General features: G+C 36.5%; 1 protein-coding gene across 2 annotated transcripts in view; it reads right to left on the bottom strand.

Moving 5' to 3' along the window:
• Window positions 1-27,943, bottom strand: part of ARFGEF1 (ADP ribosylation factor guanine nucleotide exchange factor 1) — a 98,689-nt gene that overhangs the window by 48,515 nt on the left and 22,231 nt on the right. The window contains exons 2-9 of one of the 2 annotated variants that reach the window (XM_064651363.1): window positions 22,962-22,992; window positions 18,569-18,725; window positions 17,356-17,502; window positions 9,297-9,476; window positions 7,482-7,755; window positions 6,819-6,932; window positions 6,006-6,178; window positions 4,805-4,938 (exon numbers count right to left, since the gene is read on the bottom strand). In XM_064651363.1, coding sequence (XP_064507433.1) covers window positions 4,805-4,938; window positions 6,006-6,178; window positions 6,819-6,932; window positions 7,482-7,755; window positions 9,297-9,476; window positions 17,356-17,502; window positions 18,569-18,725; window positions 22,962-22,992 — 1,210 coding nt within the window. The remainder of the gene's footprint in view (window positions 1-4,804; window positions 4,939-6,005; window positions 6,179-6,818; window positions 6,933-7,481; window positions 7,756-9,296; window positions 9,477-17,355; window positions 17,503-18,568; window positions 18,726-22,961; window positions 22,993-27,943) is intronic. The other variant, XM_064651369.1, reaches the window with a different exon arrangement.

The following is a 27,943-nucleotide window of genomic DNA, read 5'->3' as shown; positions in this document are numbered from 1 at the left end:
AAGGCATCTTTTAAATCTAAAACAGAAAACCAGACATATTCATTTTTTGTTTAGTTAGAAGTGTATATGGGTTAGCTACCACTGGGTGGAGCTCTTAAAAATAGGTGTGTTGAATTCTGATTTACATTCAATTAATTCTTACCGGCCGTGTCCCAGGTTTTACTCTTACTGTTACAGGTTGAGCGTGTCTGGCCCTTCCTGGGGTCCTGTCAGCCCAGACCCCCGGGTAGATCTGGTCATAGATTGCTGGTGGTACTTCTCCCGATATCTGTGGCTGGATTAGAGCAAGACTTAAAATTTCGATTAATTCATTCTCTTTTACTTTAAGTTGCATATCTCCATTGTTGAACCTAATTTCTGCATTTAGTTTTTCTAATAGATCCCTTCCCAAAAGTGATTTAGGTGCATGAGGCATATATAGGAATTTATGTATACCTAAAGTCTTACCTAATTTAAAACTTAGTGGTTTCATAAAAGATACTTTTTCAACTTGACCAGTGGCTCCTATCACATTCAAAGATACATTGTCCATGAGGTTTAATTCCTGATTTAACACAGAAAATGTTGCTCCGGTGTCTACTAAAAATTCTATTTTATGTTTATTTTTCCCCAGTTCCATTATAACCAAGGGATCCCTGGGGGCAAAACCCTTCGGTCCCCTTTAATCCTGGTCCAATTCTGCCATTAAAATAGGTTTTTGCTCCCTTTGAGGGCATTCTCTTTTCTAATGTCCTTCTTCTTTACAAATTGCACATTGGTTTGGTCTCAATTTCTGCTGGTTACCACTTCCAGGGTACCATCCAGGTCTCTTAGAGCGATGTTCTCTTTTACCCAGGGCGGCGATGGTTGCCTTTGTGATAGCTTTACCTAATTTCTGTCTTTCTACCCCAACTGGGTCATCTTTATATTTACGAGCAATATCTTTCCAATTTTCTAAATCTCCCATATAGAAATTAACTTTAAGTTTTATAGGCCCCTGCGGTCCTGCAGCCTCTCTTAAAGGGGCTTGTGTAGTCCGCCTGGCCTCTGTGTGTGGGGAGACAGATTTTGCTCTCGTTTTACTGCGTGTCCACCTGCTCAGGGGAGATAAGTAAGGAATTTCCCTTCTTCCCCTTTCTCCGTTTCTTTCCCTCCCCTGCTGTCTTGAAGATGTGGACAATTTACTGTTTGGTCCTGAGGGGGGGGCAGGAGCCCCTCCTTCGGCTATTTCATTTGCCCTTTCTCCAAAGGGACTTACATAATCCTTAATTCTACTTTCTAACTCCTTGTTGGTATATTTCAAACATCTCTGTCCTATTGAACAGGCTGAACAACATCTTTTGAGTTCTCTTATACCTTGTTTTACATTCTCTTTCTCTAATGTTAGAACAAACAGGTCTCATAGGGCTAAATTAATGCCACACTCCCTCTGCCATTCTGGGTGTTCTCTTAAGCAAAAGAACATATTAGCATAGACCACTTCATTCCATCTTCCATGCCTTCGCAAAAACAACATTAACTGCAGTAAAATATTATAGTCTAATGATCCGTGCTTTGGCCACTTTGCTCCTTCCTCTAGTTTATAGAGGGGCCACCATTCTGAACAATATTTGATTAGAGTTTTCTTGTTAGTAATCTCACCCTGAGATTCCCCAATTTCTTTCCAGTGTGTTAAAACACATCCTAATGGACTTTTATCAACCTTTTGTTTTCCTTGCCAGTTTCCCATTTTTAGCTTTTACTTTGGCCTGTTTCTAGTCGTGCCCTTTGCACAGATGTAAACTCGTGGTTATCTGCAAATTTCAGTTATATACTTTCAACACACACCACACACACACCACACCAGCTTTGAGGCAGGAAAGTTCTGAGTCAGCCCTGTTAGCTTGTTCAAGTATCTCCTATCTGGTAGCAATCCTCAGTCTGGCAATAAAAAACTCCTTTCTTAGGTGTTCACAAAATAGCCACACTCCACACTTACTGATACAAGGTAACAATCTCACAATCTAAGTATTAATGAGAAAAGAACCACCCTTTTTTTTTTCTTATTTTACCTGCATATTTTGTTACTCTCTCTTAGATACTGTATAAAACCGTATCTAAACTTAACCATTCCAATGTTAAGATCTCCTAATGCCACTCTTGCCCCTAACACGCCAAAATTGCCAACATTTAACACAGATTACAAGTATGAGGTGAACAGTTTTACAAATTGAGCAAAGATATGGGTTTGCACTTTCAGAGGTTGTCAGCCCTGGAGTTTGTGGCATCTGCAAGCGGCCAGCAAACTTCCTGGCTTAATTCCTGCAAACAATGAGTGTTAAGGTTCCGCCTAAAACCATAAAGCCACAAAACCACTATCTCCCGTAAACACACGAAGGTAGTCCTTTTGCCATGATTAGGAGAAAAACAGTAACATATATGAAAACAAATATAATTACCCAATATTTGCTTACTTAACATACAACACTAATTTCATGACATAAGAGACAATACTCACAGACAAAACCAATACAATTCAGCAAACACATGGAACACAGACAGATGGTTTAAAACAAACCCAGATATATTACCAAACTTATAATCGCAATTCCAAAACCAAGTCCCAAATCTAGCCACAGTGGTAAACCCAAAAACATCTGTCACAAAAAAACCTATACCACCCTCTAATGGGACTGTTAACCCATATTCAGAAGGATGCAGCCCTCTGCCCAAAATTCCTCTTTTTGGTATAGCTTCGGTGAGACTCTAACTCACAATCAAAGCCATATGCATCCTCCTGGTAGGACTCGAACCTACTATTAAAAGGGTGTTGCTCTTGTTAGCTGCTAGCAAGCCCAGAGCCCTAAAAACCAGCGTACGACTTACGGTTTCCTTCCCAAAACCCTAGGGAAAAATAAAAGAGTGCTTTAAAATTTGTATACTTGTGTTTTAGAATTTGTATACCTGTGCACAGGGTCTTCCTCTACTCCCGTGGTGATCCAGCGGAGCCCGGGGAGCCTCACCGGAGTAATGTCCCGGGGCGCGCAGAGGGTCCCCGGTTCCGGAGGGTCCTCACCGGCGAGCAGAGATTAGTCCCATCTGGGGTGCCATATTGATTCAAAGAAACTTCTGCCAATCTGAAAAGCACTTTTATTACGGCCGGGGAATGCAAAGGGGCAGGTGTTCTCCCCAGTGCACTCCGCCGAGCCAAGAAATAACATAGCCTTTTATACAGTTTGAAAGTAGCAAGCTCAAAATTATCTTTACACACACTCCTTTTGCAGTCTTTCTTATCTAAATAGACACTTAGTTTTACCTCCTATTCTTACCATTATAGAGTAGTTACGTAAAGTTTTATCACTTCAAGCAGTTTCAGGTTCCCCACCCCTCTCTACGTGCTAAAAAGCCTTCCCCATTCTCTAAGCCTTTTATCTCAATTGTCCACAGTTCGGTCAGAAACTTTTAAGCAGTTTTACATTTTGCAAAGTCACACCTTCATAGCTAAATATCTAATATTTTATTTCATTCTCTATTTCAATATGAGATATCTTCGAATGTATTTGCAGTGAACTTCTGTTGCCCCAAATGCTGCTTCCTCTGATTTGTTTTATATGAAGAGCTTTATCAGTTCTAATATGAATGTCAAGCTCCAAGAGCCTCAACAACTATTTCTGCTCTTGCAGAGGGAGTTAATCCATTAAAGCCTTTAATAAATGGGCAGCTTTAGTCTCAGAGAACTAAAACCACAGGATTTTCATGGAATTTCCTGGAAGACAATTCTCAAAAATAGTCAGGAAAAACCTCATGGCTCAGTCTTCATTCTCTAATACCCTGACTTTCCATAGTGCATTGCTAGATAACTTAAGAATGGTTCCAGACTAAACCTTCAAACTCTTTCTACTATCTTTTCAGCTTATTAAATCCACAACACACATCACTGATTAAACTAACCTGTCTTAAAGTTACCTGCTTTAAAAGCTAGACCGTGGAACAAGGTCTTGGAACAAGTAAAGCTGATTTTATTTTGAAGAATTCCAGGCCTTTCACTGCCCTCTGAAGTAATACTACAGTTTTAAGATTCCAGTAAGAAAAAAGTAGGCCTCTCGAAAATTATTACCAATTGCTCCTAATGTGCAAAAAAACCATGTATACAAATTCTATCCAAGATCAGAAAGCAAACTTTTTTGCCAAGACTCAAACTTAATACTGGCACCCATCCACAGAGAATTTATTTTTTTGCTTTACAACAAAAAATTCTCTAAGCCAAGATGAAAACATGGTATCTTCAGTCAGAGCACAAGACTTCCAAAACCAGCCAAATAAAGACCTTGTTTTCGAAACATTTGAGTTTTGATTAAGTAGGCTGAAGAAAGTGTCCAACCTGAACAAAAGAATGGAACACTATAGCATGAACTTATCACAAGCGGCATCTGCTCCAAGTGAGGAGTTTCTATTAATAGGAAGTAGAGCTGGGTATGTGCACTGGACACACAGTATGTAAGAGACGAAAGAAACTGTGGGGCACAAACAGCAATGGTTATGAACCTAGAAATTATGTAAAAGCAGAGCAACATGAGCCAAGACCAGAAATACCCGAAGATCTTCTATACAAACCCTTCCGAAAAGCATTATAAAGAACAACTAGGAAGAACAGGTGTTGTTAATAAATTCTAAACAAGTATATAAAAGATGCACTAAAACATAAACGTACCTTTTCGAAGTTTCTAGGTTCTTTTTATCATACCATTACTTTCTCAGTAATTGAGAACTTGCAAAAATACTTAAATAATTTATTTTTATTTTCAGACAGTAAAGATGATTATGAAAACTCTTAAATTCTACTTACTTTGGATCCGGTGGTCCATCTGACAGGGGCTTCATGGAGAGCTTACACAGTGACCTGAATACAAGGAAGGCATCCTTTTGTAAAATGTGGGAAAACTTAGCACCAGGGGTAGGTCCTGAAGAATTTCCAGATTCCTAAAGAAGTTAACATATTTCAGTATTCCATTTTGCATTAGCAGGGTGTGTAGGGAAATCCCCACCTCCTAGCAACAAGAAGTTAATATATTATACAAATATAACCAATTCACTTTAGGTTTATGGTCTCAAGACTAAAACAAAACAAAATATTCTTCAGTCCAGTTAAAACAAACAGATTTACTAATAAAAACTGCCATTTCAGAAAAAAGTCAGAATTAATTAAAGACTGTCACAAAATTAGGTAGGTCAAGTTTAAGTAGGGTAATTTGCAGTGAACTGCCTTCAGGCATTTTCAGTAGAAAACTGGACCCAAACACTTGACATTTTAATAGAGTGTGAGTAGTTATATATCTTCTCATCAGACACATTTGATAAAATTTCTATAGTATAATAAATTTTGTATTACTGTTCCATATATAAGCAACATATTTAATCTTCTCTTTATATGACCTTTGTGACTGTAATTTTTTAAGCTTAAAATTTATTATTCCCAAACCTAATTACTCAGTACACTCTGACAGCAGAAACACTTGGTCAGTTGATAGTGTATACATGTCCATATCTGATACAGAGGGAGTGTATATTCACATCTATTTTATTAATGAAAATCAAATCCTCTCACATATGAAACTATTTATTTAAAATCACTGCAGTAAGGTCATGCTATAGGCTTGAAATTATTTATCATTTGAAAAGAGCACACTAAAATTACACAGGTATGTCTATAATTGGTGATATTCTTCACTATGTATCTTGAATACTAGTTTTATTATTTCTCAGGAGCAGTTCACAAAACAAGAAACTGAGTTCTCTAATCTTGGAACAGTGTAGTCCATGGGGCAGCTAAAAATATAGTAGGATAAGAGCGACATCAAATGCAGAATTTACTTAGAAAAATTTCATTTAAATTTCATTAAGGAAGAATAATGCTTAGAACATGACTTCATACTTGAAATTCGTCTCAGCAACTTATTTTATGGTATTAAACAGTCTGCACAAGCATTGGGCAATATTTAAAAACATACTACTTTTTTCAGTATTTCCTAATTTATAACTGCCTGTACCTGAGTATCGTTGGAAGAGACAGATAGTCTGTCATCAGGTAAAGATGGTGTATAAGCAACAGAAATTGGAGTCCCTGGAATTCCATTTGCCTGAATGTTTTCACTGTCACTGCCATCCTCTAATGTTACCATTGTGCCATCACCACCTGCACTTTCAGCAGTGCCTTCGACATCTATCAGAAAAGATGGAAAAATTATTAACAAATGTTACATGAGATTCAATATTAAAAAGAGCTGTTAAAACTAAAATTTAAATACTAAAACAATCATAAGAAAATTATCACAAGGAGAAGCTTAAAGCAGAATTTACATGGCATTACAGAACTATAAAAACTGCAAATACTTTTATTCCCACTAATAAAAACTACAATAAAAAAAATTTATCTATAACTTTACATTGCTGGGGTCACCCTCTACCAGGTTTCCAAGAAGTACTGGGACAGGAAATCACTCACTAATTTGATAATCAATTTCCAACAAATTAAAAAATGTAGTGGTAACACTGCTACTACAGAGGGGGGCCCATTTCTGAAGAGCGTTTATGTAGAACAGAAAAGAAAACTACCCAACTTTTTTTGCATTTTAAAAGAACATTGGTGTCCAATATAAAAAGTGTAAATCAATGTATGAAATCTTATCCATTTTACTGTTAAATAATGCACAGCTAAGGTCAGACAACTGAACTTGTCTTTTTCTGCATGTAAGTAATTTTTAAATAATTACATATTTCAGTTAAATATTTTAAAGTGTTAAAGTAATTCTTAAAGGTCAAGATTCAGACTGCTATTGACTAGACAGACATTAATATAATACCTCCAACTACTATGTTCACCATTTCCTGCACAATACTTTCTACAATTTCTTGTGCCTTCTCTTCACACTCATTGCTTTCACCATCATATGCTCCTCCATCAGCTTTAGAAAGATCTTTATAAAAAACAACAAACACAAAAAAACATTAATGATAAACTCAGAAATTAAGAAAGTATTTTGCTTGCATTTAGTATTTAAAAATGCAATTACAAATCTATTAATAGGAGAGTATACATTAAAAAAAGCATGTTTGGTCACTTCAAAAACAGATATTTGCAGAATGTAAGAATTCTGCGTTCAACCTGTAAATGGTAATTAAGCTACAGGCCTATGCCAACAAAAGACATCAATTTTGTATCTTCACATACATTAAACACTGAAAAGTCGATGGTTCTAAGGCGTTATTCTTAAAAACTTTCACAAAATTGCAAAGATACAAAAAGGAGTCTTTGCTACAGTGACTACAACAGAGTGCAGGACTAAAGAATACTCATGATGAAGTTTAACAGTAGTAACAAGGGCAACAAATATTTTGTGTTAGTCAACTACTTGAAAATATATGCCTGAATTCAGATTTCGGAGAAGGAAAAAAAGATCATCCTTAAGCCTTTCTCTTTACAGACACTTCCCTCCCTCCAAGAAACAAAAATACACACTGATTACTTTCTGCTGCTGTGGCTTGGTCAGCTTCTGTCTGTTCATTTTCAGCACTAGAAATGTCAGATCCATTTTCTGCCTCAATATCTTCTTGAAGGTTTTTGTCCATATCATTTGTGCTGTGGTCAAGTTCCCTCTCATGTTCTTTGGACAGCTGATCAGTCTGTGCTGGAATATGTCTCAGCTGAGGTGATTCAGGCTCATGATGGCTTAATGGAGATTGCTGTAAATGGTGTTGCTGTCTGTGTCTTTCCTTTTCCATCTGTTTGGCTTCCTGAAGCTAAAAAAGCATTGCAAACATACAAAAACCTCTCTATCAAAATATAATAATAAGCTGTATACATTGTTTTATAAACATGACATCTCTATTGTCTCTGCTTACACAGTACCTTCCTAAAAGATGTAACAGTTTAAGAAAATGCATCTTGAATTATAAATAATTTTTATATCACAGGATAATCCATTCCAAGGGGGGCTGCTTCCCAACTATGCACATTGCACTTAACTATACCTCCACTGTGGAAGAGGGATGACTACACTACACATACTATAAGACTAAAAGTTGTCTGCCTCCCTATAAGGAATTTCAGAGAGCAGATTTGACAGTAAACAAGGACTGCATGGAAAAACATGCAGATTTTTTTTGTGGTCCCTTGATCTGAAATCCTTGAGAAAGGGAAGAATTTCTGTCACTTGTCTAATGCATTAAGACAACAGGCATTAAAGCCAAACCAAAGCAGGATGTCCTTTGAGATGATGCTCTAAGAACTGGCTTCCTATCCCTGCTGAGTCTAGCATTTACCAGAACCTTTGTAACCTTTTATACTGTTATTTTGGCTACTGTGATCTCAGCCTTTTACTCTTTTCCACTTAAAGCTTTCTATGCTGCATCTTTTGGGGTGCCACAGAGTCCCAAGAAGATACAACTCAAACTACAGCTCAAACAATTCCTTCTAGCATCAATTAGATATGCTGAAATAACTGCACTGAGTGTGCAAAACAAGTAGGACTGCTTATCAAGACTAGACTTTAGTCTGGCAAAAATCAAGATTTCCAACATAGAATAATAATAACAATAACAATAATAATAATTAAGTGGCTTAGAAGGACAGTAACTGCACTGATTTCCCAAAGCTTTCAGGTGCTGTGTGGCTCTTGACACTTATCATAAATATGATCTCTCATATTGCTTCAACTGTGATGGCACCATGTATCAATACGCAGTTGCTTCTGAAGGGAAAGTATGAAAGTACTACAAACTTAAGAGTTTGCAATATTACAGCAGAATTACTTCTAGAAGTAGCTAGGAATTCAACCTGTTCTCAAATCTGGACATCTGCATTTTTGCTTATGTGGATTTTGGGTGGTTTTTTATTTCTTTTAAAATAGAACTCAGGACGCTTATTTTGTCTTCTACATCTTTACTATCAGCAGTAGATGGCACAGGGCATATGCTGAGGTCCTTGCTGACAATTCACCATAGCATTTTCAGTGACATAAGTAAATGTTAAAAAAAGTATATGATTACATGACTGAAGAGACTTTTCTGTTTGTTTGGGTAGGCCTGCAATTGAATACATCCATTAAATATAGAGGACCACTATGAGAAGTTTAAAACCTATACACCACCCCAAAAAACACATTTGACAATTATTTCAGAATGCAAAATGCAAGAAGAAAAATACAAGATACCAGATTATTTTTTCTCCAAAATACCTAAGCTAGAAAAGCCAGAAATTTCAATAATAATGACAAAACAAACCTCTCAAGCTGGTTTGCTTTCAAGAGCTAGTTTCTAAATAAAGATACTGAGATACTCACTGCTTGATTTTCCATACGTGCAAAAATGACATTCAGCATTTGTGTTAGAGTGGCCTTGGCTGTGGTTTGATTGATAAGATTTTTGCTTGCTAGGTAGATATTGTAACATGTTCGTACAGCCTGTAGCACTGTTCCTTCGTGTATTTCTATGTGTTGAGATGTTACTGCAGTGAGCAAAGCCTAAATAAACACATACACACATATATATTTTCCAGTCAGAACCTTAGCAATCAAAAAGTTTGCAAATTAACAAACACAAAAATTGGATTACTTCTAAAATATATTTAAATACATATCCTGAACTGCAATTTAATTATGTTTTCCCAGGTACTCTTGTAGCCATGTTAGAACACCACATATATACCAGTTATACTAAACTGAGTGTTTGTCATCAACATATCTAGGAAATACATGTTTCATAATACGTAACAGCAAGAAGTAAGCAATGCAGTCATCAGAGAAGTACTTAATAGAAGTCATTCTAGCATTTTCTAGACACAAACATGAACAGATTACCTGTTAAAAATATAGAAAGCAAACCAAAGGGTGCAAAAGGTTTTTCAGAAATAAATGTAAATGTGATGAACAAAGACCGAGTATGAGATTAGGCAGCTATAGAGGGACAACTGCCTTTTACAAAAACTTTTTGGGTAGATGCTAGAATACTGTGTTGCCCTCTCTGTAGAAATTCATTTATGTCTTCCTATTTGAGCTAATATCTCCTTCTCTTTAAAAAAAATAAAATATGCACGTAAGCCTGTAAAAGATCAGGTAACAGAGGAGTAAGGAACACGTTATCTTTATGTGAGGCAGAGGCAGGCTGGATTAAAGGGCAGAAATAGAGGTAGACAAAAGCTGAGGACAGGGTATGAAAACATTGGCAGAGAAGCATGCTGAAGAGTGGAAAGAAAGGGGAAGAACTTGGTCCACAATAGTCCAAATGTTTATATTGATTGCTTACTCCAGTAGAAGGAATCTGGGAACTGTATGCATTGAAAACTTCGATGAAGTTATGATTTAATGGAACATTTAGACTAAGTAAGAACTAGAAGCATTGGAATGCTCCTACTGTGAGAAATTTATAACAGTTATTTCAAGTGTTGGCTTGTTTCATCAAACCACACCTCGTCTCTTGCTGACACTGTCAGCACTTCCGTACACACAAATAGTACAGAACAAATAGTATCCACTGTTCACTCAAACCCTTTAAAAAACTAAAATCAGTAACTCTTGAAAACAAGCCGAACAAGTGGATCCCAGGCATTAACAGCTATTTCTTCCATAGCACTACTGTCTGGGCCCAATACAGTAAATATTTAGATTTAGTTAATATTTCTTTCATTCAGTTACAAAGGATACCAGTGACACACACACATACACACACACACTTAATACACCAGTTTAACAACCACCTACAGCTTCTCACCTGGAAGATAAAGTCTCTTGCAGCCCAACGTTTAGGACAATAATGAAAAGGTGCAGGGCGATCAAGCCTCCATTCCTTTTTCGTCTAGCTATGTCATTCATAAAGTTACTCCCTTTTGTCACTGTTTCCTTGTTAAATTCAGGTGATTAAGAAGGTGATATTTGAAAGTCCAATTTTAACTTCCATCTCAGTTCAGTAAAGTCTCACAAGGTTTTTTTCCCCCCCAACTTGTAATAATAGGAAGCAGTGCCACCTAGTAGAAAAAGGTGACAAGGCTACAGATGGGCTATGTGCTTTTTTGTTTTAACTGGCTTAACAGCTTGAATTTTCTCAGTTTTTTTCAGTATGCCTGTTACGACTACTGGACCTACCAGTATGCCTGTTATGACCTCTTTTCACACCATCTGATAAGGGGGTGTGGAGGAGAAGAAATGCTTCCAATGCACACAGAGACATACCTCCTTAACTTATTAATCCAAATTCACTAATAACATCTATGCAGACTGAGAAGTCAGTCTTTCCCAGGGCATCTCCCTACAGATATCTAACTATAAAAGAGCTCAACTTGGCTACAGAGCTCATGACAGTCACTTGTTTTGGGCTTCTTTCCTTCCCAGGCGCTAGAGACTAATCTTAATGACTACTATATGCGGTTGCAAACTGATAAGCACTTTTAATTTGATCTCTTGCTAATATCTTTCATCTTCCTTCTAATTTATAGTCATCCTCAGGACATTAGTCATGCTTACTTCACATCTCAGTGTCATTTCTTTTCCTCTACTATAACAACTAGTAGAAATACGAGAACAAACATAAGACAGGAAGTATTTTACAATTACTTTCTGAACAACATCCTTTCCTCTTGGCAGCTTCCATTTAGGGCTAATTTGATGACATGCCCTAAACAATGTCACCTAATTCTGTATCATAAAAGAGAACATCATTACCACAACGGGCATGACAGCTAACCCCGAGAAACCACAAGTTACAATCAGGAGCAGCACTGCTAATCTTCTGGAACTCTTGTCAATTCATATGTTAGCAAAATAAACCCTTCCTTTCTCATTTTATTGCTTTTCTTCATGTTACTCCCCACTGTTACTCTGTGACCAAACAGCCACTATGTCCAATGCAAAGAAGAGAGGTGAGACAGAGTAGAGGACAATAACTTCAGCAACAGTCCTCAGTTAAGGAGGGTTAGTACACAAAATCTGAAACTGCTACACAACAATGCACATCCTTACGACATGAACAACAAAAGGTCTACCTTCCTTCCAGCTACACACTCTTATCACTTACTTTGCAACAGGTCTGGGACATGAAGTCACCTGTGCTATTTTAACAGCAATATATCAATACACTTAAAAGCTGAACAGAATAAAAACATCCAGGTGTTCTCTGGTGTTTGGGGTTTTGTTTTAAAAGTGATTTTAGTAGATTCAGAGTATTAAATGCATGCTAGGATAAAATCTGTGAGCAAAGCTTGGATGAAAAAATGCTTCCATTTTTCCAAAATACTCCTTAGGAGTCACAGCATTATGTTGCTCTTTTCCATCATGCTAAAGATTTGCTGTTCAAGGCTTTTTGCAGCTGAGTTCCCACTCCTTCTGGTCACACTTAGCTCATCTGTTTTCATCCAGTATCTTCAGTGTGAGTTAAGGAGAGATGAATAAATGAAAAAAAAAGAAGCCTACTTTACTGTACTCCTCTCCTTTGCTGTTCTTTAGGAGAAAGAAAACTTGGTAAAAACATTGTTAGCAGCACCTCACTATACTTCAGGTCCTTCCAAAAAAGCTTTGTCACAAAGCCTGCAAAAATACCAACAGCCAACAAGCTTTCCTTGTCCTGAAACTTCTGGCTAGCATCCTGACTGTGAGTTGTTTCCTTATGCTTTCCTTCCAGTCCTTCACACCTGTTGTTCTGAATTTGAGAAAGATCCTACTGTTCTGTGCTGCTACCTAGTTACTATAAATAAAGCTTATTCATTTTTATAAACAACCATCAGATGGCTTTGGGAAAAGACAAAAATCTTCAGGATCATTTCTTGAGTTACAGATTATCATATCTTTGTGTGACACACGCAGCATTTTTTCTTTTAGCTCGAAGCATGTTTGCCTAATTAATTTCCTATTATGTAAAACAAGTGTATTAGCACAGGAAGTATTGCACTTTGTGAGGCAAAATGAATGTAATTTAAAAGTAAACTAAATTAACAATAATTCTCTACTGAAATCATTCAGCATCTATCTGTACCTCTAAACTTTGCACTCCTCTCACACTGAATATTCTGCAAGAACAGCACAGTTATAGTGAAAGAATATAACTACTACCAAGAGAACAATTTTCAGCTCAGGGTCAGTCTTTTTCTCCGCTCAGTCAACTCTGATCATTTTATCTTTGGAAGAATTTATGACACAGTAGAGCTGTCATCTGATCAGCATGGGCTTACTTTGTCTTAATTTCGTAATTCAGTTGCCTGGAAACTCTTGAATACTTGAGACAGTATAAAAAACACAGTAGCCCTAACTCCTCTCTCCAGTGTTAATTAGCTACTGGAACCACCCAATCCCTTCTTTGAGAGGGGCTATATGGTTATTTTCAATAATATTTTTTTTAAGTTAACTTGAAGTCCCAACATTTACTTATCATGAAATAATGTGTTACTATGGACTGACTCTTGAAAAAACACAGGATACTCAAGTTCTTAAACCCGAAAACAACAAACACATCGAATAACCTTTATAGATAAATAATTTTTCAATATAAGTGACACTAAAAAAACAAACATGCAGAATGCAGTAATTCTCCAAGCAACATTTTCTTTGTGAGCAAGTGACAATCTAATCTTCTGCTTTTTACCATTTCCAAATTATTCAGTCACTTACGCTACATATTTACATTGCTTTAAAATATCTAAGGTTATCTCACTTAGTTTACCAACTTTGAAGACCTGTGGAAATACACTGTAAGGGTATGAAGAACAGAAAAATACAGTGTTTGCTTCCAGCATGCTTTCACAGTCAAGACAGTGATTAAAATCAACAGTGTCACATCCTAGATTGTATATCAGATTTCAGTAATAATGAAATTAATAATTATTGGTAAGATTTAGCATTTGATTTTAACTAGTAATTTTTATCTACTTAACATCAAGTTTAAGAAAAAATAACCTATATTCTCAAACATTTGGTCAGTTGCCAGCCATGAAACTCATTGAAGGATTATGAAGTTTGTGAATGAAAGAGAACTATATTCCAGTTTCTCCTATGGAAGATAACACAGAATATAAATTACATAAGAATATAAGCTTTTATTTAGTTTTATCAGGGGAAATTTAGGTGTTCAAAATGAACTAGAGTCTAATGTGGAATTAACCAGATAAGTATTTTGCAAAACAGAAGTATTTCATATCCAACTCTGAAAACAATCCTTCTCTAAAATATAAAATTGCAAACTGACAGGACAGCATTTTCAGGTTTAGTAAGGAGAACCAGCTGTTAACTTAAGCCTCCAAATACAAGTATTCAGAAATAAAACTTCTTGCATCATTATTGCATTCTCAAAGCATTCCACAATCTACAGCTCCTTCCAATCTCAGCAGGAAAAATTAAGTTTTCAACAATCTTTTAACAGGAAACAAAAATCACAGTACTACATGATACTGTAGATGATTAAGTTACTTAGCATTCCACACTACTGAAACATAAAAAGGACATGGAACTGAAGTAGTTCTAAGGGTATTCTCAATTCGGAATTTGCTTTCATGCAAATTTTGTTATAATACTTTCAAATCCACCAACATTCTCCTCATTGCTCAGAAATAGTTAGCCTTTACAGACTTCCCATTCTGTAATCCAACAATGGGTTGTCCTCTATTTTCAGTCATTTTCAAAAGGCAACTTGTGCAAGCGACATTTGACTCAGCTTTCCTTCCTCCAGGGACATCAGTCATACTGACAATGTGACCAGCTGTAAAAAGACACAGACAGGAGCTGACCTTATGAACAGTCTATTGCACATGGAAGACTCAGAAAACGTCACTAAATAACATTCAAGTTTTCAGACTACAGCTATCAAGCACACACAACAATTTTTCTCTGCCAAAGAGTAAATTAAGCTGTAAAAGTATCTAGATAACAACAAATACTTTCCATACAGCAGGCCAAGGTAAAACAAACACCGTTGACAGCATATTCCATCCTTCTTTCTCATCCTTATTCCTTCTTTACAGATTTTAAAAAAAAATTAATACAATTTTTGCCATAATTTTAGTTCTTCACGAACAAAAAGGCCAGACAGAAATGTAAACAGAACTTCAACTAAGATCTCTGCAGCTGTCAACAGAAGTCTGCACTCTCACGCAACAATGCCACAGTAGTCCTTGGAGAGCAAGCCTGGAGGCAAAGAGGTTCAACAAAGAGAGGCGATTTCAGACATAATTTGCATGAACCATTTTCAATCACACCAGTAGTCTAATTACTAGTTTTTTTTCCTGCCACAACAATCCCCATCATAACAACTGAGCAAGAAATTTGAATGGCTTCACATCAAAATTACACCAAATCAAACTAAACTACAAGAGAAAGGAAGGAAAGGGCCAATTTCCCAGTCTGGTTAATCACAGGGTCTGTAGATGAAGAACAAGGGCATTACAGAGATGAGAACACGCAAGCAGAAACAGGAATAGAAAAGTTCAGCTAGCCCCCATCAAAACAAGTGCAACACGTGCCTCTAAGCTTAGATACCTAAAAAAAAAGACAAATTATACTCCTCAGTGTCAGCAAAATTATTTCCTTGGTAGTCAGCAGAAAGGTATTTTCAGAACTTCTAAGCAGCTCTGGTTGTTGGGAACTGGCTTAAGATGACTCCACCACTGGAAAGCCATCTAGCAACTAGGAAACAGCACTGCATGTAAACTCTTACCCAATAAGGGCTCCCAGATCCTACACTGAGGGCACCATGCTATGTAAGGAACACCCATACAACATGCAGAACCAAGACATTCCAGGAAGTAAGGTGTTCGAGTGATCAAGGTTCTCAGCTTTCATCATGGCATTGGTGATGCAGCTGCCCTGTGGGAATGCTGCTTATATTGTGGATAACATTCCGGGAGTACCAGCACAGGAAAGCAGGAGATGCAGGTCCCCTCTGCCTTCTATCTCATTGATGGAATTAAAATTCTTCAGACAACATACTAGTCACTAGGACCACAGAAGAGTCTGAAAAGTCATGATCAATCCTTCAAATCATACTGGAGGAGTCCACACTCAGCTCAGAACTGAAGAGTTATAAAGCCTATGAGAATACAGCTGACTTAGCAATTTCATTATTCCTCCAAAGTCAGAAGTTCTGGTCTTTGCAAGAGTTATTTCTAATTTTCAGGCTTTTTAGAGTGTTCAGTGTCTTGGACAAACACAGAGACAAAGTCAAAACAGTACTCTCCATTTTCCTAGTAATTCTAACATGGCAATCGGCTAAATGTAAACAGTAAAAAAATTAGGGTACTTAATGTATACACTTAAAGCATGTAACAATTTTTGAAGAATTTACTTTCTCAACCTTTTTGTTGGACAGAAGGAATATCAGCTTATAGATAAGCCCCTTCAGGTGGGGAAGACTGGAATAAGAAAGCATTCAGAGAGACAGTATTACAGTGAGAGGGAGATATAATAGTTACAACCACTGGAAGTTTAAATCAACAAAAGCTTCCTTTTGCAAGATGAAAAATGTCTTAAATGCTTCAGCAAAACAACACAACAAATCTAGAAAACAGCATAAACCAACATTTTTAACAACTATTTGCTGGAGAAGTGGAGTGCAAAGAACAAGGAAGATCCGAGATATGATAAGGAATAGGAGAACAAACTACATTCTTTGCAGTAAAACAAACAAATACAATGCCACTGAGGCAACAAACACTCAATTTCTCATAACCAATTCCAACTGTTTTCTTCACCACTGCTCACCATCACAGTCATTCAAAGACTGCTGTTACAGGAGCAGGGAATGCCATTTCCACTAGGTAGCTAACTTCTAGTACTTGGCATAATAATTTCTTGCAATAAATACCCATAATTAATGGCTGCAATCAGAAAACAGATTCCCCAGAAACATTTATTTGTACAAACTCCACATGCAACATTTACATAAGCTACGGAAAGAAACCCTGGACCTCCTTCAAGCAAAAGGCTTTGACACAGCAGCACAAAGCTAGCGTGGCAACACCCAACTGCCAGGTCTAATTGCATTTCATCAACCAATTCCAAAATGGATTTTAAAATCTGCTGCTTAATTACCATTTCCCCCACTGGGAGTGCAGGATGGTTTGACGGTAATTCCTCACAATTAGAGGAGGCACAATTATAGGCTCCACAAGTCTGCTGTGAATGAAATGTCACCCTGTGGTCTGTGCACAAGACTTGAGGTCACAACCATGAGTTCACCCAAAATGCAGAGGGAGAAGTTAGGAAAAGGAGAGTAGGACGGGGAGTTTCCATCTCAAAGAAAAAGGATCAAGAAGATATTTTAAAATTATCATTACATTTACAAATTAAACATTTCTGCTTTCGAACTTTGAGATCATGTCTTCCTGCTGTCACCACGATAAATGCATGAGATATTTGAACATATTACCTTTATTATTTGTAGCTGAACCCCTTCGTCTGTTTGAGGGCCTTGAAAACAGCCACATATTGTCTCGATAATTCTATCAATTAATTTTTTGCCTGGAGCTGTACTGTCTGGAGCATTCCCTGTCAAGTGCCCATATGCTATAAGTTTCTGGAGAGAAGAAAAAAACTCACATAAATAAGAGCTTAAAAATTAAGCTGGCTTTATGTTATAATAAATAAATTCACTTGAAAGCTCTAACTTGCACAGAATAATTAAAACAGTACATTTTACCCCATGTCTCATAAAACATCGAGGATTTTTTTAAAATGCCTTCCAGATTTATTCCATTTTCACTCAGCAACTGCAATACAAAGTTTGTCAGCAAGCTTAACATTTTGTTCATCAGTTAACAATGTTTTAAAACGAACAGGTTCCTAAAAACTAACTCACATCACACAAGTCTTCATATGTAGTCAGCACACAAATGTTTTTAATACCAGATAAACCAGCTGCAAATGATTTCTATTTAAAAATAGAAGATTAGCTAGTAGATTCAGTGTTTCTTCTGTTTTTAAGTGTTCTTTTATCCCTTTCTTTCACTAAGTCTTCAATACTGGAAAGTGGAATTTATTACAAAATTAGTAAACTCCTCTTCTGAACACTTCAGACATAAGAGTATTTATAGATCTCCATGGCCCACCTACTGAAAAATACAGAGTAGCATCATGGTGCAAGAGCTTGCCAGGCATGAATGTGCCTGTAACTGTAAACTGGGTTCATTGTTGGGCTGCTCAGGAGAAACAAATGGCAAAATTCCAGGCTGTAGAATTTGTTCTGAAAACATTACGGGAGCCTCGGGAGTTTTGAGAAACTAGACATCTCAAACTGAAACTATTTTACAACAATTACGAATAACAAAAAGAATTTGCTAATGCTGTACCTGCTGTGTTAGTTCAACACATATTTGAACACATGAAAAGAAGTAGTTGTACATAATAAAACTGATCCAAACACATAACTGAGGTAATACATGTACTCACAAATAAACACATACATACACTACATAATAAATAACATACATTCACCTTTTGTGAGAAATAAATGTTATTTGGTTGTGTGTGCAATAAAGTAAAATAATAAAAATCCCATGACATTATTTGTTACATTCAACTGCACTTCCCCTCTAAAGCAACAGAATTTAAAGTTGACAGTTAAAGCCCATCTTTATACAGACCTGTAAACAATCTAGAGACGTACTGACAATCCTGGGGCACTTGGACTGGCATGCCAATTCAAATGGTAGGAAGTATTTGTCGGCTTCAATGAAGCTCGTCTTTGATTTCACAGGTGGAAGAGTGCTTGAACCAGACTTTGCTTCTCCATGAGGGGGACTAAACAGAATGACTGGATTAGAATGCTGTAAGTGAGCACGCAAATAGTTCTCACCACCACAATGTTTATGAATGAAATAAAATATCGAGAAAATTAACACTGGAAAAGACTAACTTCTAGGAAGTTAACGTAATGGTAATACGTAAAATATTCTTAACAGCTTTTATAATTCACGTCTCCTTTATGGTAAATTGACCCATTTGCACACTAAGTGGATATTCAGTGGTCCCTGCTGGTTTGAAGGCATAAGACTTGTTTCCTCTCAAATAGGAAAAGACTCCCCTTATTTGATTGGTGAAAACAGAGGGGAAGAAAGGAAATCTATTCAGTACAATTTCCACATGAAATAATAATTAGGAGATGTCGAGTTTGTTACTACTAGAACCAATAAAAATACAACTTGCCAAAACTAATGATCCTGGAAGTTATTAATTACTCAACTATCATATTACAATACAAGCTTGGTTCAGTACTTTAGAGAAAGTACATCTATTTTGGAAATGAAATTGTATCTGAATATCATGGCTAGGCTTCGCGAACGAAGATTCGGGAAGGCTCTATCCACATTTGTTACAGGCATGCTGGAATATATATATTTTTATCCCCTGAATATACTCAGGGGATAAAAACAAATCAACAAACTAACAAAACTCCTCAAACCTTTACCCTATCTCTGCTTCAGGTGACACCACAGAATTTAAGAGTTCAGTGATTACCAATATATCTCACTTGGGCAAAGTATCTGAAATGACTAACAGTACAAAAGCAAGAAAATTATGAGCTGTTGAAGTTTTATTGCTTACAGCACCTTTAGAAAGGTCATGGTCATTAATACTTATCAAAAAAGGGTCATTAAGAATGGGTCATTTTTCACTAATTTGTGTGCTTCAATGCAGTTTGCCTTTGGCTCAAAGCAAGACGTTCAGATTTTTTATTTCACAGAAAGCTCATCACCTCTCATCCATAAAGCGTTCCTGACCTTTTTTGTGCATGCACAGGTATCTTTACATTAAAGGTAAACTACACTGTCTTACACAGACTTTGCAAGCAGTATTAAAAAAAAAAAAGGCGCATAACCAGCATATTCTGTAGTGAAGGATTGTAAAATTCTTGCAGAAATTCAAACAGATCTTTATAGCATAACTATATTCAAATACAGGTCCTATGCATGTTGCAAATAAAATCAGATGCTTCAAGGAATGCATTCGATTTCACGTTCCTGAAGTGAAAGAATGAACTTCCAAGAGTTTATTATAAATCTAAGGAATGATTGCAGTCCCATGCATCATGAAGTGAGCCTTAAACTAATCAATATACATTAGTTTCAGCTTTTCGTGGAGCAAGCTGCATTGTCCTTGAGATGATGTTTGGTACCACATTCCAACAGATCTCCTTGTTTAGGTTGTTTAAAAAGGGCAGCTAAATTCTAAGTCTTAACAGTGAACAATTAGTGTTAAGATGCTACTTTCTACAAAATAACATTTCTTTTGAAGGTTTAATTTATCCCTACATATTTTTTTCCTGAAGAAAATCAGAGGTTTGTTTTTCTGTTGGATGTGCAACTTTATTTATTGCCTTGTATTGTTTTGCTGGAAGCAGAGCTCTTTTGAACAAAACCCCAATCAGATAAGTTGCAGAGGAAGTACACGATTCTTCTATGTTCTTAAACCTCTCTGAAATTCTTATAAAAGCTTTTCTCTGAGGAATGGAAGGGTGGTTCTCTCTTGCTTATGTCATGACAAGACTGCTCCTCATCTAGTGATTATGTCTACTGAAACTATTAAAATTAAGTTAAAAAGAGCACTCCAGAAATAAACCCAGAATTGTTCAAAACAAAGAGCAGGCCAGGATGAGATTCTGGAAATGATGAACCCAGGCCAGAGCACGCTACTGCATAAGCCTGAAGCTTCTCTTAATTGAAAGCTATTTTAAAACGGGTAAAATATTAAGTATGAAAGATGATGCACCTTTGTCTCTGGAAAAGCAACTCAATAACCTCATCACATTACTGATGATGTAAGGGAAGGAGATAGCAGAGAGGAGAGAATAGAAACTCAAAAGGATTTTTCTTCTTAATGTCAGTGAATTGCTTCTCTTGGTTTGTTGGTTTTTTGTTGTTTGTTTTTTTCCGGCATCCACCAAGCATGAGAATTATGAAATATGCTGATCTTATGTATCAGCGATAGAAAAAGGCTAAGGTATGTATCGAACAATGGATTTTGAAAACCGTTTTGGAGGCATTTGCTGCGTACCAGTTATATAAATCAGCCTGTACTTTTCTATTCCATTCCCCTCCACTCCACTACCAAATGCCAGCTCTGTTTAAAAAAACAAACAACAAAAGAAGCAGTTTTCCATACAAAACTTCTGGAAGGTGAAAATTATCTATTTTTCAATGCATTCCAGGTTAACTCTCAGATTAGTTACCTTGAACAGGGATTGAAAAATTTTAAAGAATCATCATTAGAAGTCCCTTGATAGGGTATTCAAATCTCAATTACAGAAATAAGAAGCTGAAAATAATTTGATAAACTAAGAAGTTTATCTATTCTAAGGCCCAGAAAACCAGTATTTTCTACTGCATCTAAAAAATTTGACTCTACAGTAAAAATAGGGAAGTCCATCCACAATTTCCAAGTCCAGCAATGCCTTCATAGCAGCAAAAGCTACTGTCAAAATAAAGACAGCACTGAAGAAATCAAAATTTATTTAGAAAATGTACACAGGCAGACACATTCTACCCCAAAATAAACACAACTTCAGACATTATTAGGACAGAAATGAAGCACCCAAAGTTCAGAAATGGCTGAATCATACTTGTATAAATAATTATAATTCAGCGCTCTCATTAGTCTTAGCATGGTATTTAACTACAGGATCACATATTAGCTTTCCTTATTCAGTGCCCAGAACAAACATCTCTCACTGAATATTTAACATTAAGGTGTTTTTTTTTTTTTCTTATCATGCTTTTCACAATGTGGACTTCTGCTTTACTTATACTTCTCTAGGAAAACCTTATCATAAATCCACATTATTACTTTCTGTCTGAGACAGTCTTGTGCTGCTAGATACAACACTTTCTGAACACTACAAAAATATTAAATTTATTTTTACAATCCTACTATGAGCTAATGGTATTGACTTTATTTTGCTGGTGGAAAGTGAAGCACAGCCTCAGTCAGATGCACTCACTAAGGTTTAATGTGTTCAATTTGATAAGCTGCAAGACTAAATTTTTCAGCATATTTGGTATTAAGTTTTCCTTTACATATTCTGAAATGAAGTTCCCACTGGCTTTCCTTCCAGCTAGATGTGCTTACACTGTCCAAGTAAAAACCTGTAGATTTCAGCCCAAACACCTAGGGGATGAAGCAGAAATCATTAGAAGCCAATTCTGACAGCTGTGGTTTAAATGATTTGCCCAAACCAGGGTAGAACACAGATCCCCAAGCAGCTCTCATCTGCTTAAGCTGTAAGAACACTTTCATCATCAGTTTCACACTCTGATCTGATTCTTTTAACAAGTGGTATAAAAAGTCCTCACCACACAGCCCTGACTCACAGTTAGTAATGTACACTGGATGAGGGAGAAGATGCTGTGGAACACGTAAATACTAATAATGCACTCCACAGTTTACCAATACTTAAAAATTTACTTGCTGATAGCAGAAGAGTGCTAAATGTCAAATGTTGGTTCTACCCTCACACACAGACAAACTGCCTTCACAAATCTACACCCATTCCCTAACAAGGTCCTTTCCACACACTGTCTTTTCAAATTGCACTGGTTTTCTCTGCTCATTCCAACTTCCTCATCCCTATCTCCTCCCCTTGCTCACTCACAGTTCAAGTCTTTTATCTGCATTCCAGGCTCTTTCCCCCTTCTCCAAACTCGCTTCAAGGCTCCTCCACCAATCAATATAAAGAAAGAAACTTCTATGCCACCCACGAAGACCTTTTCCAATCTTGATTCTTATTTCCTACATTCCCTGGCCAGACAGTATCAGCCTGCTCTCTCTGTTTTCTGAAGCTAGTCCCAAGCCCTGTGCCTTGCACCAGAACAGCCAGTCACATAAACAGCACTATTTGCACATTTCCAGATACTACCAGCCATCCAAAATATGTTAAAAATACTTTTCAGAGAAAGCCTGTATTCCCACTGCAGAATAAGTATGGTACACATTTTAACATGCTAAAAGCACTATCACTTAATACAATGAACTATCACATACCTTTGCTTTTCAGTTTCAGCCTTTATTTCCTCTGTAAAATGAAACAAAGGCATAGTTATAGAAACGGTGTCATAACAACAAATATAAAATTAAATAACTGAAAATGTCTGGAAAGCAAAACTATTTAGGCAAACATTTGAAACCAGGATTAGTATACAACAGAAAATACATGTTTACAAGCAGTTTCTTAAGTACTTCTACTCTTCACCTGCATTGATAGCAAACTGTATCAAAATTACTTTACAAATCTATATTCAAAACTGAATGCTTAAATTTGCATCAGTTCATGACAGCTAAACACCACATCCCTGGAATGTTTCTGCCAAGACATGGAAAACTCTTTTCACAGCTCACATACATAGAAATAACAAGGCAAACTAAAACATTATTAGAACTACTAATTTATCTATAAAAGATATGAAGTACACACTGCTTGTTAAATGAGGCATATACAGAAAAAAAAGGCACTGATTATACAGAAAAACCCCCCCGAAACAAACAATCCACCACTGCTGGTTCTTCTATGAAACCTTAATGACCAGTTATCATATTTGGTTTTAAACAGTTTTAGATACCACAGTAATGACTAAGGGGGAGGAAAAGTTTGTAGTGCCTCTATTTCATACTATTTTAAAATACATTAAAACAGAAGGACTAAGACTTTAACGCTTTTGACAAACACTTCAAGTAATTGTTTTACAGTGTATTTTCAACATAATCTTAAGTTACTGAAACTAATTTTAGGAAATATCTTTGATTTCAAAAGTAGTCTTGTCTGTATGCTCTAGTAATTTTGCATGGTTAAATCATAGGGAATTTCATAATGCCTAGTTTTCCAATATTGTAGGAATACATTCTTAAAATATACAGGATCAAGAATGGATGGATATATATAGGTATGTGTGTTATAAGAAATTATCTCAGGAAGTCTGTTCTAACACCAAAGCCTGCTCAAACATGCAAAACCATAATCAACTAAACACAACACCTCGCTTTGATTTTTGTGTATAAGCTTTAAACTAGTGGCATGGACTGATTCTGATAAAACTCACACCAATTTCATATTTCTAACTAAGTTCCCATGCAGCAAAAGCACACTTCCTGTCCCTCATTTACCATTTCACACAGTCACACTAATTCACTTACCTAACACAGGTTCTCAAGTTTGGCATTTTATCACAAATCACGAGCAACAAATATGTTTACTCATAGACTTGCCCAACATCAAGAAATGTGAGCAAAATGAATACACAACAACCTAAAATCTACATCTTATTTCTGATATGGCTGATGTTCAGGTTTACCCTCAGTAAGCCCCAGGTTAGCAGGTCAGTGGTTCATCCCAGAAACAGCTAGTCCAGAGGTTGTTCAAATGCACGTTACCCAGGATTGTTCGAAACATGAAAATAATTCCATATTCCAGACATTCAGTATTCCTCAATAAGTAACAATAATAACAACAATAACCTAATAGTCAGCAATGCTTTAGGAAAGTACGCCTTCCTCCCACGTTATAACATTCAATCCACTTACTTGCTTGAAGACAAATTCCTGACCAACAGGAAGGAGAACAAACTCTTTTCCTCCCTCCAGCATCTTCATACCTCCCATAATTTTACCTTCCACCTTAGCATTCACACCCAGGAACTCTGCTCCCTGAGATGCTCTGAAGTCTGTCCAACAAACATTACCAAGCAACAGAGACAACGGAATGGCTTCCAAGTTTAAAGTTTCCAACTAAACCCACAAAACTGAGCAGAAGTAAAAAGCTCATGTAACTGTCAATCTAATTAAATGTTACTACTCTTTCAAGCAGCATTGCCTAAACCTATTAATGTGAAAGTACAGATTTTGTAACCTTTGTTAAATAAAAAGAAAGGTTCTTATAGTAGTTGACATCAATTATTTTTAGAAGGCCAAAATATTTTTAATGGCAGATAAGCACATGATATGATACTATTTCTATGAATGAGGTAGAGATCAGACTTGAACCTTACTTTTACTCTTGAGAATAGAGAAAACCTAATATCCTTCACTGTGTGACTGCCCTCCACACCAAAACACAAGTTAATCACAGTACAATTTCATGGTCATGTAACAACCACATCTAGTAGTAAGCATACAAAAATTCAAGAAGCATTATCAGCAGAAAAACAGATTATAACAAAGGTAACTAACAATTTTCACACTAGATAAATAATCTGTTAAAGACAAATAAAATGGAACTGATACAATCTTTTAAATGGGAAAAAGTAATCCCTGCAAAACTAAAAATCAGCTAGAGAAAGAAGACATCAGGCTTGAAAAAACAGGCTACTTCCTTGTTTTGCTCTCCCTCTCCCCAAACACACAATCAAAACCACAACAGAGAGGATCCAAGAGCTGGAAATGCTTATCTCAACATCACCATTGGTTTTGGGAAGGAAAAGGAAAAGAGGATGTAAAATGCTGAAACAGGGGAATAAGACTGTAGAAAAGGACTACAGCTTTCCGAGTCTTCCTCTGTATTATCTGTGACATAAACACAGAATTACTATGGAAAACAGCTCAGATTATTATAGGGAATTAAAAGGATTACGTATCCTAAAATGGAACTAATTGTACTAGTATTTAGTACTTTCAAATAAAGTGCACCAGAAATGACACAATAAATCCCTCCTGAACTCTCACATTCACACACAGCTGCAGAAGACCACGTCTTTATAGATCTCTATCACAGAACTAATGGAAATCTATGTGGCTTTTGCACAGAGAAGCTAGAGCTGATCAAAGAGATGCATTATTTTGCAGTTTTACAATGGTATGCAGCAACCGTTTCACCAAACAGGTGAAATGAGTCATGTACAACAGTTTCAACATAATTTTCCATTTCATCTACACTTCTACAGACCATCATAATTTCAAAGAAATCTCTGAAAACGTGGAAGACCTTTGTTGTTGGTTTTGGCTTGGTCAGAGCTCATCTTCTTCACAGTAGGTTATATGGTGCTGTGTTTTGGATTTGTGCTGGTAACACTGTTGACAACTCAGGGATGTTTTAGTTACCGCTGAGCAGTGCTTAAAGAAGAGTCAAGGCCTTTTTTAGTTTCTCATCCCACCCCACCAGTGAGCAGGCTGAGGGCGCACAAGTTGTTCGGAAGGGACACAGTCGGGACAGCTGACCCCAACTGACCAGAGGAATATTTCATGCCAAATTTTGTGTGTGTGTGTGTGTGTGTGCGTGTATAGTTTGCCTGTTGCTGCATGGATACTGGCTGGGCATTGGTCACCTGGTGGTGAGCTACTGCCTTTTTCTTTTACTCCACCCCGTCTTTTTTTTTTCTTTTTTTTTTTTTGCTTATTGACCTGTCTTTATCTCAACCCAGAGTTTTTTGTAAGCGGTTTCATGGAGCTTAGCTGCTGGCCCGAGGTAAACCACTACAACAGGTATCCATAATACTTTTCTCACCTCTCCAGCTTTAATTCACTTTTTCAGTACATAATTTGAAAGTTTTTCCTTACCCTCTTCAGACTGCTCATCATTTTTGTATAAAATAAAACCCAACTAGTTTGCAGTTTTCTCCTTTTTCCTTTAACACCTTATAACCAGCTAGTCTCATTTGTAACTATAAAATTAACAAATCTCTCTGTAAAGATAGTGGTAAGACTTCATCTGCAAGGGTCAAGGAGGTCAAGTCACTGCTGTGGGCAATACCAGTCTATAACATGAAACAAACTCCAACTTAGATCTAATTCACTGTTTACCCCCCTCCCCAATTCAATTCAAAGCATCATTTAAAACTTAACTACACTGAAGGATATCTCTAATTCCCATTTGAAATTTGCTTATGACTGGATTATTCCATTGGTTCCTTTGCCAACATCCCACTGTATCTGAAGGGAACCCTCTCTTCCAGGCTGTCTTTAGGTAATATTTCTTCTGATTACCTAAATATGCTGTCATACCATGTAAAGTATAAATATCTCACAGTTATACTTTGGCAGAAGTCAAGGATAACACTCTCATCAAGTAAGGGATAACTGAATTGTTACCTTTAGGAAAGCTACACAGATTCTACAATATCAACATCAAATTGTACATCAGATTACAGGAAAGAGAATTCTTATGGAATTTGCTATTGGGAAAAATGCAAACCATTTACCATAAAATGGAAAAATACAAATTCATTACAAAATACCATGCTAGGAAAACCCCCACACTTACAAGCATTTATTACATATCTCTCATTAAATTTTTCCATTCTTGCATCAGAATAGTATTCAAAAATGAATATATGTTCAAATTTGAACATATGTTCCCTCAATACTGTACTCTAAACAACTGGCATTCCCTGCCAGAGAAGCACATACATAAGTCTCAATTCTACAAGGATCTGCATATCTGAAGCCTAATATTCACCATAAACATGAGAGTAAAAGTTTATTTACTTAACTGAAAGTAAATATTTTGGAATAGAAAACACTCTACATTCTCACGGGAAAAAAGAATTACCTCATAAAAATAACACCCAAAATGAATCCATGTGCTCCTCTGCTCACTGGAGGAGAGACAGAAGAAGATACTCTTCCACTTGGTATTAAAAAAAAAAAAGGCAAAAAATGTACGCAGATGACTAAAAAAATCACAACAATATTACAACTGAAAACAAACAAACAAGTATTAAATATATAATGAATTCAAACCAGTAAGCACTGGCATTTTAAAGAACTGTAACCATCCTGGTAATCAGAAGGTAGCACCAGCCTAAGCAGCACAGGCTGCAATACTTCAAGGAAACCAATCAATGTTTGGAGTTCACACAACTTATACCATAGAAGAGTACTGTGAGAAGGAACCAATCTGAATTAAATTCTTTCAAGCCAAAGCCAGTGGATGAGATCCAAGGAACATGCAAAGATAGTAATAATTAAAATTATATTGTTATCTGTACTTTAAAAAAGAGTGAAATTATATTATAACATTAAAAGCTTTGCTTGAAATT

This window comes from Pseudopipra pipra, chromosome 1 (genome assembly GCF_036250125.1).
Source record: "Pseudopipra pipra isolate bDixPip1 chromosome 1, bDixPip1.hap1, whole genome shotgun sequence".
NCBI classification, from domain to species: Eukaryota; Metazoa; Chordata; class Aves; order Passeriformes; family Pipridae; genus Pseudopipra; species Pseudopipra pipra.
Note: the sequence above shows the minus strand (reverse complement) of the source record. Positions and strands in the feature narration are given on the sequence as shown.